At 37.6% G+C, this 17,073-nt stretch overlaps 1 protein-coding gene across 1 annotated transcript in view; it reads left to right on the top strand.

The window, feature by feature from the left end:
- Nucleotides 1-17,073, top strand: part of LOC127440388 (dihydropyrimidine dehydrogenase [NADP(+)]) — a 231,188-nt gene that overhangs the window by 177,242 nt on the left and 36,873 nt on the right. The window contains exons 17-18 of the mRNA XM_051696916.1: nucleotides 4,952-5,072; nucleotides 10,893-11,012. Coding sequence (XP_051552876.1) covers nucleotides 4,952-5,072; nucleotides 10,893-11,012 — 241 coding nt within the window. The remainder of the gene's footprint in view (nucleotides 1-4,951; nucleotides 5,073-10,892; nucleotides 11,013-17,073) is intronic.

Raw genomic sequence — 17,073 nt, 5'->3', positions numbered from 1 at the left:
CACCACATATCATCCCCTCATGTTCCTCAGAACAAAAAGAAATGGCTGGCGAGCTTGATCAGACTACAGTTCTCCACCTTATAGCCTTGTTTATTTCTCACACCGCTTCATGGCACTGATCAGTGTCCACTGATTCACATCTGTAACATCAGCACGCCGGTTCCTCTGTTCAAACTAGGGATGTGCAGAAAAACATATCTTCAAAATCGAATCGGTGGGTTGTCTGAATGACCAGTCGACTAATTGGTCTTGAAAAATCCATGTATAAAAAATCTGGTTATGGGTTCACCTGGGGGGTGTTTACATAAGACACGTTTTTGCATTTAAAAATGGCTAGCAACAAAGTGCAAGGGAATGGATCAGTAAGTAGGGGTAGAGGCACACTTTAAAATTTAGACTGTTAACTTGACATGTCATCTCATGGTGAGAAGCAAAAAACAGCACAAGACAAAACGAAGTGGCCAAAGACGTGTGTCTGAATGTGTATTGATATACTTGTGGAGCTTCAAAGAGGATATATTTTTAAGTTTTAAGAGGGCTTTAACATGAACTTTCTAACTGCTAAAATGTAATATGTCGTCAGCATGCTAATTAAACAACCACCCTTAAAATAAACTATAAACTAATATTATGGCTCAATCACATTGACCTTTGCACTGTGAAATTCCACGGGCAAAATACAGTCATCTCAGTAGGAATCCATGCAATCAGGAATTTCGCTTGATAGAGAAGAAATTTCCCTACACATATTGTCTTTGTTGTGTCAAGTTTGATAAACTTTAACACTCAAAATCATAGCGTTGAACAAAAGGAAGTAGCTTCGTTTGGCAGTGGCCTCTGTGTGGGCAGTGCTCTGTACATAGCTACACTGAATATTCACAGTGGACGAGGAAATCATTTTAGATGTGAGATTCTTTATAATTTCACTCTCCCAGAGTATAAAGTGCAGCATAAAAAAAGGCTGCCTGGTAAGAAATTTGTGTGGGCTTCACACTCGCTTAACATTTGGGCTGGCCGATGTGGCTAAAAAAAATGGCATCTCAATATTTTTTAGCCTATTGACAATATTTGAACTATATCTCACTCATTAAAGATTTTCTCTGAATATTTTTTAATCAGAGGAACCATCATTTCAACCAAACAGCCATTATAGCCAAGTAGATTCAAAATGTTTAACGCATTAAAATAAAAACCTAGTTTAAATATAATGAAGGCATGTTTTCCACAATTGTTCACTACATAAACACAATGAAGAATGATATTTAATCATTTACAATTACGTAGTATAAAAAGCATTATCAACCTATATTTAAACCACAGGTCTGTTGAATGCTTGATTCTGATTGGTTTACAGACAATGTGCAATTATTTTCCAGTAAACGCACGGCTTTGTATTAGTTCCAGGTCTTGACTGCTTAACGGTTCCATATCACTTCACCAAATTATTTCAGTTATTTCAAAGCATAGTACAGGCTACCACAGCAAAATAACCAGTTAATACAAAGACATTGGCTAAGTACATCAGATAAGAATGACAAACAATGTCTGTAATATCCTACATTTATTTAAATTTTATTTTAAAAAGCGCCCTTGTGCTCCCTCTCTCTCTTTATCGTTCTTGTCTCACCCACACTCACACGCTGTCACATACATACAGTACATACATACAACACATAAATAGGGACGAAAACCAGAAAGTCTTGAAATAAAACCCTGAATGATGTCTTAAGGTGTGGTAACCGTGGTACTGTATGAGTGAAATAATTTACTCTGGCCCATTGAATTATTGAAAAATAATGCACACCCGAGGTTAAACGGCCACTCTGCACACTTCGAGGTGTGCATTATTTTTCACTGATTCAACTGTCCATCGTCAATTATTCTTTACATATATTTACTAAAATATTTTTGTGAATGAACAGGGTGTGTAAAAACAACAACTTCAGTCTTTATTGTATTGTGGGACCCTGTCAAGTTTATTAATATAATATAATACTGAATTATTTTTATTATTACTATATCTGTCATATTTAATTCACCTTCACCTGAAGCTTATATTTTGGCAGAAACTGAAAGTGCAGTGTGTATGTGACAGTTTACAATTACAAATCTGGTGAAACAATATCATATCCTCCTTTTCTCTGACACTGTATCACGGTTTTATATTTGTAATAACTTTTAGTGGTACCAGTGTTTGGAATTGCGAATATGTGAACCTGCAGCACGTGAACAGTTCTGAGAACGCTGAAAACAGTTTATCATGAGTGCACACAGAACAGCGTGTCAACCGTTCACTCTAAAGCACCCACAGACCATGTGTATAATAAAATTTCAGCCTTTGTAGTTTAATAATCACAGATGATCAAATATTATTTGATTAATTGTGCAGCACTGAAGGATGGTGAAATCAGTCTAAAGATAGGCTTTTAAGGAAACATATTGGCCAAATAAAAATCTAATTACCATTGTTATATTCACAATATTGCTTCATTTTATATCGGATGCAAAAATATATATGAATTTGATGTATCACTCAGCTCTACTTAACCTGTTGTGTAACACATTCTTTGCCTTCACTGTGCAAAGGTGAATGTGACTAAGCCTTAAGAAAAAACATTATAAACTATTCGACCTTACTAAGAGACTAGTTAGTTGTTGGATAACTAGCCGACCATCGTAGCCAATCCCTAGTTCAGACTGAATAATCTTGTTTTAGAAACAATAGCTCAAGGGCAAAATCCACAATTAACTTTTTTGTGCAACGTTTACACTGAGCTGCACAGAGGCTACGTTTTCAATCAAACATGCTGGGCTACAACAAGTTAGACAAAAGCATTTTTCCTCAAAAGCAACTCATCTCTATCTCTTTGTTTGGTTCTTTGTGCTCATCTCTTTCTTTTCACTCACTCTGACACTTTTCTGCCAAAAAAAAAATAGAATTCTTTCTTTTTTTTTTTAAACTGAGATGTTTTATGAGCCCACACATGCTATGAACAAACACGCTCATATTCTGAGGAAAACAGAAATGCCCCGAAGCATTGCATTTCCAACAGATGTCTGAGGAGCCCGGAGCCTGGTACGACAGAGGCACATCACATTTCCATTTGGCACATCTCAGCCATATCTCTGAGTTATGACAGTTTGCGCTACTCTCAAGATGTGCGGCATTCAAATCTCATTCATTATGAATGCCGGTGATTTGGAGGGCTACCGTCACGTTGCTCTCCAGAACCACAGCTTCATCAGAGAAGGAGATACAGCTTTGCTATAAACATACTTTATTCTGTTCCAGATGTTGCAAGAGATGTGTTGTTTTCTTTTCTTCAAAAGTTCTGAAGGACTCGAGCTGTATTTGTTTCATTGTTGTATTTTTTCTTTCTCTCTCTTTCTTTTTTTAACAAGACACTAAAAATACGTGACATATTCAGCATCTGACTTGTTCCTGTCGTTTAAGGGAACATGCATGAAATTTCTTCATATCTACTTAAAGTAGGGGTATCAGCAGGGACATGGCGATGCAGTATTATATAGATTTGGGTTGTAATAAGATAATATTTTTTAGTTTTTTTAGATTGTTTAGTATTGTTAGTGCATTCAAAAATGATATATTGTCATCTTTAACTCACTTGTTTCTCAATTTATGTTCATTGGACTTCAGTGCTTTGTGCAACAAGTGCTGAACTTACTGCTTTACTTCATCATAGAGGCATTGAAGCAGCGTACATGGACACATCAGTGTCAGTAAATAAACACAATGTGAGAAAACATTTTGCCGTGGTGCCAGTGTTTGTTTTTATGTGAAAACCTCTAGTTGTACAGAGGATCTGTACAGACATCCTCATAAATGAAACAAGAGATGTATATTCTTAGCTTATTCAGAGTTTGTATTTTTGTCAAATAGAGATAATGGAGTGTTTGTTAACCTAATGTCATACTACATGTCTCTTTTTTCACAAAAATATGAATGTGAAAAATGTAACTAAGAAAATCATATCTTGTTATTTGAATATTGATGCAAATATCGTGTGGTAAAAATAACGACACTTTTAAATATTGCTTTTTCCCCCACCTCTACTAAAAAGGTGTGCATACAATAAGCTATACAGGTTTTTTTGCTGTTTCCTAAATGAGAGGAGGATGAGAGACAGAAAATGAGAAGCATAGAAAGAATGCTGGGGGAAGGGAGTGGGAAAAGCCATTCACAGAAATAAAAAAGCAACATGAAGGAAGCGATGTGTTTCAGATGACATGTTCAGACACAACAGCATTTTCCTCCCTGGACACATCTGAGAGAGTTCATGAGGGGATCGCTAAACCATTACAAGTCCTTGGTGTGTATGTGTGTGTGTGGGCAACAAAAAGAGAGACTGTATGCGTGTTAGAAAAAAAAAGAGAGATAGAACGAAAACACATTCTGTACATTGCTTCTGTGCTCTGTGGCCTGTAAATGGTGAATATTTAGGCCAGTCTTGCTGTTTTAAAATAGACCAGCAGATGAATGTTAATGAACGAGAGACACACCTCAAATGTCCCATTTTCACCTTTGTTGTTGGGTTTGATAGCTGGTCTTGTGACCACACAAAATTAAAGGTGAAGTGTAATTTCTGAGCCACTAGCATCGCCATACAGAATTGCAAAAACAATCACTATTTTCAGTTAGGTTTCATGAGTACTTTCCTCATCTTCCCTTGTTATTCCAAACAGATAGTCCCACCCCAAACTTACGCCATTGGTTGAGCTAATTTTGCTATATTTCAGGCTGGCCGGATGCTCAAATAAACAGCAAAGCTGTCTCTGCATATAAAGCTGGGATAAGAGAAAAAATTACACACATCACCTTTAACAGCAGGAAGTGCTGAAAATTTTGCAGAATTAATGCCCAAACTAGAGTCTTAAATAGATGTCATCTACAGAACCCTGTAATGAGTCTTGACCTTGACCACCACTCTAGGACCCTGAGCTGGTGCGGAACATCTGCCGCTGGGTGCGACAGGCCACCACCATCCCCTTCTTCGCCAAGCTCACGCCCAATGTCACCAACATCGTTGATATTGCCAGAGCAGCATATGAAGGTATGAGCAGCCTCACCTATGGACAAACATAGTAGGCATTACTAATGTCTTTCATTAAACTCTCTTTTACAATCCAGCAACTTCCTTTGGAAATGTTTTAATTCTCATTAATAAAATGTACGCCACTAAAAAGTCCAGCATAGTCCAGAATGAATTTTCAGGCTGGTCTGTGCTGGCTAGTGCTAGTGTGAAGCTAATCTAGTTAGTGGACCAGCATCACCATTCTGTTCATTATTTTTATTTTTTATTTATTTATTTTTTGGTGAAGTGTGTCTTTTTTTTTTTTTTTTTTTTTTATAACCAAGCCGATTGACTAAAGTAATCTTGTTAGTTAAGACATCTGGTGTGGACTACACCACATGAGGGCTGTCATTTATAAAAAAGACATAATTTCCTAAATGTTCCTAAACGAATGCTGCATAAAACATCCATATTGTTAAATCACAGATCATCTTAAATCCATCCACACATGAAAGAGCGCATGAATCCCGCCTACAGAACACCTGCATATAGTGGTCGACCAATATATCGGCGAGGCTGATAAATCGGCTGATATTCTGACCTTTTTAATTATCACATCGGCCGATAATGATTTTTTTATTGAGGGCGCCGAAAATCTCCTGCTTGCATGTGAAGCGACTGAGATGTGTAAACTACCAGTCACGGTTCATTTTGTTGTTACATGCCGTCATGTTACTACAATAATAGACCGGTGTGCAACACAGTGTCATTTAAACGATCCGCATATCATAGCTGCGGCAGACACGTTTGAGCTCATAATGTTAAAGTGTTTGCCCGTTTCATTCTTCCTCTCTCTCCTCAACAGTTCCCTGTAACTTTTAACTGTCTTGTATAATGATTAAAATATCAATAAAACTAATATCATATACTGTCTGCAAATATGTGCATATCTCATTTAACCCTCTGGGGTCTGAGGGTGTTTTGGGCCCTGGAGAAGTTTTGACATGCCTTGACATTTGTGCTTTTTTCAGCTGCTTATAAACAGATTAATGGCTAAAGTCTGATAACACTGTATTCAGCACAAACTGGGCTACAATAATATGTGAACAACATGTATGTACATGTTTTTATTTTTGAGAAAATAACGTTTATGCATGGTTTTTGAAAAAAAAAAAATTAAATCACTGAAATAAGGCCATATAACATACTAAACATTTGTTCACAAGACTTTTGAGAACTGGATCTTGTACCCTAGAATTTTTTGCTACAAAAATGATGTGAAAACCATCCTGATCACTCATTCATACAAAACAATATAGTCATTTAACTTTTGTAAGACACTTTTAGTGTTAGAAAGGCCATATGTGAGGAGGTGTGGATGATCATGAATATTGATGTGATTCACACCTGAGGAGACAAAGACCCCTCCCCTGAGAGAGGATGAATGTGAGGAGACTTAATGATTGAATGTATAGTTTGTAGTGTATTCACAAAATCAAGTTTAAGTTAAAAGAAGTAATCTGACTATACATTTTCTTTACATAAAGACTTAAAAACTTTAGACCTACACTACCGTTTAAAAGTTTTTAGATCTGTAAGATTTTTTAAATGTTTTTAAAAGAAGTCTCTTCTACTCACCAAGGCTGCATTTACAGGTGCATCTCAATAAATTAGAATGTCGTGGAAAAGTTAATTTATTTCAGTAATTCAACTCAAATTGTGAAACTCGTGTATTAAATAAATTCAATGCACACAGACTGAAGTAGTTTAAGTCTTTGGTTCTTTTAATTGTGATGATTTTGGCTCACATTTAACAAAAACCCACCAATTCACTATCTCAACAAATTAGAATATGGTGACATGCCAATCAGCTAATCAACTCAAAACACCTGCAAAGGTTTCCTGAGCCTTCAAAATGGTCTCTCAGTTTGGTTCACTAGGCTACACAATCATGGGGAAGGCTGCTGATCTGACAGTTGTCCAGAAGACAATCATTGACACCCTTCACAAGGAGGGTAAGCCACAAACATTCATTGCCAAAGAAGCTGGCTGTTCACAGAGTGCTGTATCCAAGCATGTTAACAGAAAGTTGAGTGGAAGGAAAAAGTGTGGAAGAAAAAGATGCACAACCAACTGAGAGAACCGCAGCCTTATGATTGTCAAGCAAAATCGATTCAAGAATTTGGGTGAACTTCACAAGGAATGGACTGAGGCTGGGGTCAAGGCATCAAGAGCCACCACACACAGACATGTCAAGGAATTTGGCTACAGTTGTCGTATTCCTCTTGTTAAGCCACTCCTGAACCACAGACAACATCAGAGGCGTCTTACCTGGGCTAAGGGCAAGAAGAACTGGACTGTTGCCCAGTGGTCCAAAGTCCTCTTTTCAGATGAGAGCAAGTTTTGTATTTCATTTGGAAACCAAGGTCCTAGAGTCTGGAGGAAGGGTGGAGAAGCTCATAGCCCAAGTTGCTTGAAGTCCAGTGTTAAGTTTCCACAGTCTGTGATGATTTGGGGTGCAATGTCATCTGCTGGTGTTGGTCCATTGTGTTTTTTGAAAACCAAAGTCACTGCACCCGTTTACCAAGACATGTTGGAGCACTTCATGCTTCCTTCTGCTGACCAGCTTTTTAAAGATGCTGATTTCATTTTCCAGCAGGATTTGGCACCTGCCCACACTGCCAAAAGCACCAAAAGTTGGTTAAATGACCATGGTGTTGGTGTGCTTGACTGGCCAGCAAACTCACCAGACCTGAACCCCATAGAGAATCTATGGGGTATTGTCAAGAGGAAAATGAGAAACAAGAGACCAAAAAATGCAGATGAGCTGAAGGCCACTGTCAAAGAAACATGGGCTTCCATACCACCTCAGCAGTGCCACAAACTGATCACCTCCATGCCACGCCGAATTGAGGCAGTAATTAAAGCAAAAGGAGCCCCTACCAAGTATTGAGTACATATACAGTAAATGAACATACTTTCCAGAAGGCCAACAATTCACTAAAAATGTTTTTTTTATTGGTCTTATGATGTATTCTAATTTTTTGAGATAGTGAATTGGTGGGTTTTTGTTAAATGTGAGCCAAAATCATCACAATTAAAAGAACCAAAGACTTAAACTACTTCATTCTGTGTGCACTGAATTTATTTAATACACGAGTTTCACAATTTGAGTTGAATTACTGAAATAAATGAACTTTTCCATGACATTCTAATTTATTGAGATGCACCTGTATTTGATCGATAATACAGCAAAAACAGTGATATTGTGAAATATTTTTACAATTTAAAATAACTGTTTTCTATTTGAATATATTGTAAAATGCAATTTATTCCTGTGATCAAAGCTGAATTTTCAGCATCATTACTGCAGTCTTCAGTGTCACATGATCCTTCAGAAATCATTCTAATATGCTGATTTTCTAATATGGGCATATTTACAGCACATTTTACACATTTACACCCAAACAGATATTTGCAAGCACAAGCTTCATTGATGATAATGAGGCAGCATAAACACTAGTTAAAATATAATCTAAACATTCATATTATTTTTATATCATATTACATATCATATTTATATCATATAGCTTACAATTTAAATACCTGCTTTAGCTGAAACAACATTTAAATGTAACTAAAACTTGCCTATTAGGACATATTTAAAATTAAAGGTGAAGTGTAATTTCTGAGCCACTAGCATCGCCATACAGAACTGCAAAAACAATCACTATTTTCAGTTAGGTTTCATGAGTACTTTCCTCATCTTACCTTGGCATTCCAAACAGATAGTCCCACCCCAAACTTACGCCATTGGTTGAGCCAATTTTGCTATATTTCAGGCTGGCCGGATGCTCAAATAAACAGCAAAGCTGTCTCTGCGTATAAAGCTGGGATAAGAGAAAAAATTACACACATCACCTTTAACAGCAGGAAGTGCTGGAAATTTTGCAGAATTAATGTCCAAACTAGAGTCTTAAATAGATGTCATCTACAGAACCCTGTAATGAGTCTTGACCTTGACCACCACTCTAGGACCCTGAGGGTTAAACATGTAATAAACCAACCTCACACGACTTGAGCAGATCCAGCATCCAACATTTCTTCAGAAATCTGAAGAAACTGCTATCTACCATTTAAAGTACAATATTATTTTTTAGTTTGGTGTGAAATTGAGTAAATATAGTGCTAAATAAGAGTTTATTATATTTTTTTAGTAATTTTATATTTATGTTATTTACTATATCAAACTGTGTGATATATCGGCATTGTATCGGCCTGTCGGCCACCCTGCTCTCTGGATATCGGCATCGGCCATTACAAAACCCATATCGGTCGACCACTACCCACAAGTATCCTTATTTGATGCAAAATTAAATCCAAAGTGTGTGGAAAAGTTATTCAAATCGCATTTTCATAATCAGTGTTAGAATAATTACATGCATTTTCCAATTAAGGAAGCCTTTATTATGAAAAAGAGGTTTACACGTTCCATAGAGCACACAGCTATTGAAATGTTCATGCATAGGACTATGATCTTTATGTTTATTGCGATTCAAAACTGATATATTATGATCTTTGGTAATCAGGATATTTTGAATAAACTAAGACATACACATTCTTTCCAGCTGTTCTCTACTGGTGACTATGCCTTTAATTACGCTGTGTTTTAAGTAATTTATCCAAATAATTTATTCTCATTCATGTCATTAACATTTGAAGACAAGAGGGTGATGGATAAATAAGACAATGTAAGACAATGACCTTTTTAAATATGGGACTGTTACGGTCATTTTATCTGTCTGTCTGTATATTTAATTATGCATTATTGTTTGGGGAAAAAAATGCAGGGATGTAGCACCACCTTTAAAATGTGCGTGTAAGACAGCCAATGTAGCACCCCTATTTTCACCTACAGTCACCAAACTTGATACATATGTAGTTCTCACCAAGCCAGACAACTTTCATTAATATAGTCATTAGCTCCGCACAACAGGAAGTCAGCCATTTTGGATTTTCTGAAAATCACAAGCCCTGAACTTTTAAATACTCTTCCTAGGGGATTCATGTGACTGCCTCCAAATTTGTGCAACATCATGCCAAGACATTTTAAATGATAATTTGTGAACAGATTTTTGATATTTTGAATGGTGTTTTGGCAAATTTATGGCTAAAAATGTAAAACAGGAAGTTCCTTATAACTTCTGTTTACATTGTATGATTTTGATGAAAATTGCAATACATGAAAATACAGCTACCAAACAGCTGTATGTTTGGTAATGTGCGATGATCACATTTATGTGGCTATTATGGGTCACGGTCATAGCGCCACCAACTGGCAGCAGGAAGAATAGCACTTTTAACAGACTTTGAAATAGCCCTCTTATATTTACATTAATTGCTTCAAAATTCTTTAGAATAAAATCAAGACACTGCTGATGTCAATTTTTAAAGGGATATTTGATATCTTAAATACTGTTGCGATGGAAATGCATTAATTGTTATTATTCCTTTCTTCCTATATTTGGGTGTTTTTGAGGCACTTGGCATGCTTAAAATTTCATGAAATTATGCACACACATCAGAATTTACTCAAATTGCTTCAAAATTGTTTAGAATAATGTCAAGTGCCAAATGCATGTGTCCAGCTTGCATTGTTTTCCGAAAGCCACCAGGTGGAAATGGACCAGTTGTGCTTGGGCCCGTCATCACTGCTTGCAGCTATATTTAGCATTGTTAGCCATGGTGAACCACAGCACTGTGTGTAGACGTAATGACATTACTGGAATAGTCCCAGTATAGTTCCATCAATACAGTGTGGTTGGTTCTTGCTTTATGACCCTCTGTGGTTGTTTGTAGGTGGGGCAGATGGAGTCACAGCCACCAACACTGTATCTGGACTGATGGGTCTCAAAGCAGATGCCACACCCTGGCCCGGTATCGGCAGAGGCGCGAGAACTACATATGGCGGCGTATCTGGTAAGAGACTGTGTGTGAGTGGTGTTGGCCAGCACTCTGGCTGCTGGGATGCCTGGGCTTGCTCTGGTCAGATCCTGCCTTTGCAGACAGATGGAGTGAAAAAGCACTGTGTGAAAGCACTGAGCATGCTCTTTGTTTTTGAGAAATGGAGCATCAGTGTGGGTTGCTTATAGTATACATTTTATGAACCAAGTTTGAAGTATTCTATATTGTACATATATTACTGCAAATGTATGTGCTGTCAAGCACATTTTTAAACTACCAGCTTAGCTAATTACTACAAACTCAGTGTGTGCACTTACTCAATGTGGCAAGAACATATATGTTAATTTTTGTCTGTGCGCTTATCAACACTAATAAAGATGATCTCTGTGCTCACACATACTAAATGCCTAACATACTTATAACACCTTGATTTAGATGGTTTATGTATGTGCTTTATAGATTCAGTTATATACAGTTAAGTGTGCGGGTGCTGAAATATTCTTGTGCATGTACTGTAAATTGTTCCTCGCTGGTGGAATGACCTGCCAAACTCCACCCGAGCAGCTGGTTCTATAACATCCTTCAAAAAGCATCTAAAGACACAGCTCTTCCATGAGCACTTGACCCAACCCCTTTAGTGCACTGTCTTCTTATTTATACAAAAAAATATATATATATATTCTCGTCCTCCTTGCTGGGGTACTTCTCTAAACAATTTTTAAACTTGTATTATCAGCACTTGTGTTACTACTGCCTCCCTAGGACAATTCAGTTCTGTTGTTCTCCTCATTTGTAAGTCGCTTTGGATAAAAGCATCTGCTAAATGTAAAATGTAATGTAAATGTAAGCATAGTCACTCATTTATTTATTTATCACTCATTTAAATATTAATTATTCAGTCAGTCACTCGCTTCATACTTGTATCACTAACACTTTTACAGTGCAGACCATGGAAGAGACTGGAAGTCTATCCCTCACAGCCTCATTTTCATTCCCGTCAAAAATTAAATATGCTGCTACTCTGAATAAGGTCTTTTCGCTGAGGTCACACATGCTAAACACCTTTTAATTTAGGTTGTTTATGTATGTGCTCTATAGTTTCAGTTATGTACAGTGCAGTGTGTATGTGTGAGTGTGTGTTTATCCTTCACCTAAGCACACCCTTCAGCTGAGTTGCCACGGTGTGTGCAGAGGCAAGGAAAGGGTCAGAAACAGCCTGCATTAAAAATGAATACTCGCACTATTGAGGCCCTATTTTATGCAAGCAAAACTGACTGGCTGTCATATTTTTCACTTTTAAAGTCATGTGGACCTCACCATGCAGCTCTCCCACAGGACCCAGCCATGCAGCACTGACCTAAGACGCTGCCTGAGACCTGCCTATTGATCACCGGGGCCCTGTAGGGCTTGTGTGGCCCCACATATTTTATCCGCTCCCAGTACAGGAGCTCTACTCAGACTTTTTTGTTTCACAAGCCCATATCTAGAGCACATAAAACCTGTGTGCAGACAGTCCAGGGCCATATAAATGCATGCTGCCCTGAGCTCTCTGTGGGACTGACTTGATTCTCTAATGCAGGGTTCGGCAACCTATGGCAATGCCAATGCTGGCACATGGAGGGGTAATCACTGGCACCCTAGCAACGGCGAGAGAGGAGTAGACTATTTTATTTATATAAATTCTGCACCTGCACTGCAATCTACATCTTGATGTAATCCTTCCTCATGATCACGCAGTGTGTTTTCATGAGCTGAATGAGAGGCAAAAAAAAGTTACAGTGTGACAAGACTACAGTCAGTTTTGCAATCTATATCTTGATGTAATCCTTCCTCATGATCATGCAGTATGTTTTCATGAGCTGAATGGGAGGCTAAACAAAAATGTAAAATGTGACAAGAATATGGTATACCCAACATACTCATGCAGCGATATAAATTAAACCTGGAAATAAAGTTTTCGGATTTTGCAGGTGTGATTCATCGAAAAGGGCTAAATAGTTGATTGGTTTGTGATGTGCAAATGTCTTGCGTGCGCAGTGCAAGTCTCGTCACAGTTTAATAGTGTTCAGCCTCCCATTTAACTGATGAAAACATGCTGCGTGATCATGATGAAGGTTTAGGCTACATCAAGATGTAGATTGGAATGCAGATGTGAAAAACGTCATATACCAGCACAGCAATTGACCAGGAAAATAAAAAAATGGCAGTCCATGTCAAAACGTTTGCTGACCCCTGCTCTAATATATTCACTCATTTAATGTTAACTTAGCAGCAATGCTCAGGTTTAAGGTGCTTTGATTTATGGGGCAAGTGGCATTTTCTGTTATATGTTTTTACCTGAAAACATTTTTAATCACAGTTTCTGTACGAGATGTTTGCATAAGCGTCTTCCAATATTTGGTATAAATATAGAGGGTATTTTGAGCAACTTCACACTGGTTTTAACTCATTATTTGCCACTTCCAACAACTTATTAAATAAAGCTTTAGATGAGATACATCTAAGCCAGGATACATCTAAGATGGTGCCACGGATCACCGCCTCAGTATGGAGCTCTCCAGTTCTTTTTTGTTTGCTTGTCCTGTGTTTAGTCATTTATTTCTGACCAGAATATTCGGCAGCACACTCCAGACAATCTTTTTGATTATTCGGACATTCTGTTGGACATTTTAGTCAGAGGAGCAGATCCTATCACTGCTGCTTCAAACGTTCCACGATCATCTCTTCCCAAAGAAACCCAAGATCAAAGGACTTAATGACTACAGACCCGTTGGTCTGATGTCTGTGGTCATGAAGTCTTTTAAGAGAATGGTGTTGGCCCACCTGAAGGACATCACTGAACCCTTTCTGGATCCCCTTCAATTTACTTATAGAGCAAACAGGTCTGTGGATGATGCAGTCAATATGGGACTGCATTACATACTTCACCATCTAGACAGACCAGGGACTTATGCAAGGATACTATTTGTTGACTTCAGTTCGACTTTTAACACCATCAACCCCGCTCTCTTATGGATTAAATTAATCTAGCTCTATGTTCCTGGCTCTATCTGTCAGTGGATCACAAGCTTTCTGACAGACAGGCAGCAGCTAGTGAGAATGGGGAAATTCACCTCCAGCACATGTACAATCAGCATTAGTGCCCCCCATCGATGTGTGCTCTCCCCACTACTCTTCTCCCTCTACACAAATGACTGCACTGCCAAGGACCCCTCTGTTAAACTCCTGAAGTTTGCACTTACTACAGTCATCGGCCTCAACCAAGATGACGATGAGTCTGCATACAGAAGGGAGGTTGAACAGCTGGCCGTCTGGTGCAGTCAACACAACCTGGAGCTGAACATGCTTAAAATAGTGGAGATGATAGTGGACTTTAGGAGAAACACCCCAACATTAACCCCGCTCATCATTCTGAACAGCACTGTGGCAGCAGTGGAGTCATTCAGGTTCCTAGGTACTACCATCTCACAGGACCTTAAGTGGGAGACCCACATTGACTCCATTTTGAAAAAGGCCCATCAGAGGTTGTACTTCCTTCGCCAGTTGAGGAAGTTCAACCTGCCATAGGCACTGCTGATACAGTTCTACTCAGCAGTCATTGAGTCTGTCCTTTGCACTTCTATAACTGTCTGGTTTGGTTCAGCTACCAAGTCAGATATCAGAAGACTTCAAAGGATAGTTCAGACTGCTGAGAGGATTATTGGCACTCCCCTACCCACCCTGCTAGAACTGTACACATCCAGAGTGACGAAAAGGGCTGCTGAAATCACTCTTGACCCCATTCACCCAGCACACTTCCTCTTCAAACTGTTGCCCTCTGGCCAGCACTACAGAGCACTGAGCAACAGAACAGCCAGGCACAGGAACAGTTTTTTCCCTCAGGCCATCCACCTCATGAACAGTTAAAACTGCCCCCAAATACTTTCCTTTGGTCAATACAACCATGTGCAATATTCAATCCATCTATTCCTACTTATATCCATATTTCATTTATATCCCACCTCTTCATCAATACATTACATCACCTGCACATAACTGTATATCTGTATATAAAATATTCTAACAAAGTTATTGCGCTATTGTATATTTATCTTTTTTTATCTGTTAGATTGGGGGGGTTTTATGTCTCTATATGTATATATGTATAAATGTATATGTTGTATGTATGTATATATGTTGCATTCTCTTGCACTGGAAGCTTCTGTCACCATGACAAATTCTTTGTGTGTGTAAGCATACTTGGCAATAAATCTCATTCTCTTTCTGATTCTGATGAGTATCTTAAGTTAATAACGCACCTATATTCTCCATACCTACATCCACATTACCTAAGGCTTGGTCTATTGTGAGCTATACTTAAGTTTATTTATTTTATTTTTCTCAAAGTCCCAAATTTGCTAATTTGTCTAGATCAGGGGTATTCAGTTAAACTTTTAAGAGATGCTGTTTATAAATTTCATTCCCTGCAAATGTCTTAAAAATCATGGCCAATTTGTTGTATGGCTTAGGGGTTGTGTGTACGACTTAGTATTTCTTCATGAAATTTAAAATTCGGTTTATTTTATATAATTATTTTCCAAATTATGCAGAAGATACAAACGTAAATGGAGGGACAATTTGCACTATATGACAAAAATATTGACAAAATGTTTTTATATTCGCTGGCTCAAAAACTAATTCTGGATAAGTCATAAACACTTGACACATTATCTGAAACAGAACGTACAACAGTAAGAAGATTAAAAATCTTTACTGAACATTCTTTGCATTTAGCGAGTACAGAGAGATTTTATGTATGTCTACAAATTAAGACAGAAAATAATACTATTGTTACACTAATAGTAATGTTACAGTTAATTGAGCCAATATGAATAAAGGGATACCAACATGTCTGACTTGTTGCAAAATTACATACGTATGTACCGTAAGGAGATAATTGATGATGCATAATAGATTTGCACATCATATAAGGGGAACTTTCACTGAACCAATATATGAAAGATAATAAATATACAAATGTAAGTGGATTACACTTAATGAAACTGTGTTTCCCTATCTGTCACTCACTCGACGTTGGCTTGATGCAGCATTTAATTTACAAATGATCAAATATAGTGATCTTTTCAAATCTATTCCCTGACTAGTGGCATAGCCAAGGGTGTGCACATGCCACCCAAAACGTCAGCTTGCAACCCATATGTAATGTTGTTTTATTTTATTTTTTTGAGGCTTACAAATCTTAATAGGGCTGTAGAATACACCATTGTGACAATGAAAATTTGATCCATTGATTAGGGAATTTATTAATCTATTACAATGACTATAATAATAAGCCATTTTAGAGGCCGTCTCAGATTACATGCACGCTCTCGCATAATACGTAGAGCATAGACACGAGACTGAGGAAATGTTAGACTCAAGGTGCGCACTTTAAATTAAAAAAATTTATGCTGCAGAGTTTGGCTGTCTGCTTCATTGTTCATAATTGAGTGCTTGCATCCACATGAACAAAATAAATGAGATGCTCTTTTCTTTCCCAATTTCGATATACAGTATTATGCATATTATGGAATATTTAGAGAATAAAAGGTACTGTAATGCACCTTGACTCATGATTATTTCTTAATAATGTGTTACAGGCCTACACTGAAAAAAAAGGTTCCTGCTCTCAGCAGGTATTGCTTAAAAAGTTGTTTTAAAGTTTACTTAAAGTAGTAAACCCAAAATAACTTCCATGGGAAACCACATGCACTCATTTTTGCTGCTTATTCAGTTTACTTAATTGAAATGAACGTCATGGTTACTTGTGTAACCTCCGTTCCCTGATGGAGGGAATGAGACATTGTGTCGATGTAGTGATTTGAAAAGAACACTATATTTGATCATTTGTAAATGAAATGCTGCATCAAACCCTACATCCTTCATTAAAACGTTGTAATTTTCATGAAAATCAGCTTGTGTCTTGTTTTCTGTCAGCTTTAGATGAGAATCAACAATTGACAGATACGTTAAGTTAAACATTGTAGTTTACCCTCGATTGTGATTCATACAAATAAGTATTTGCTGTCTCTGTCTC

The sequence above is a fragment of the Myxocyprinus asiaticus genome, chromosome 5 (assembly GCF_019703515.2).
Source record: "Myxocyprinus asiaticus isolate MX2 ecotype Aquarium Trade chromosome 5, UBuf_Myxa_2, whole genome shotgun sequence".
Taxonomy (NCBI): Eukaryota; Metazoa; Chordata; class Actinopteri; order Cypriniformes; family Catostomidae; genus Myxocyprinus; species Myxocyprinus asiaticus.
This window is presented reverse-complemented; position numbering and strand designations above follow the sequence as displayed.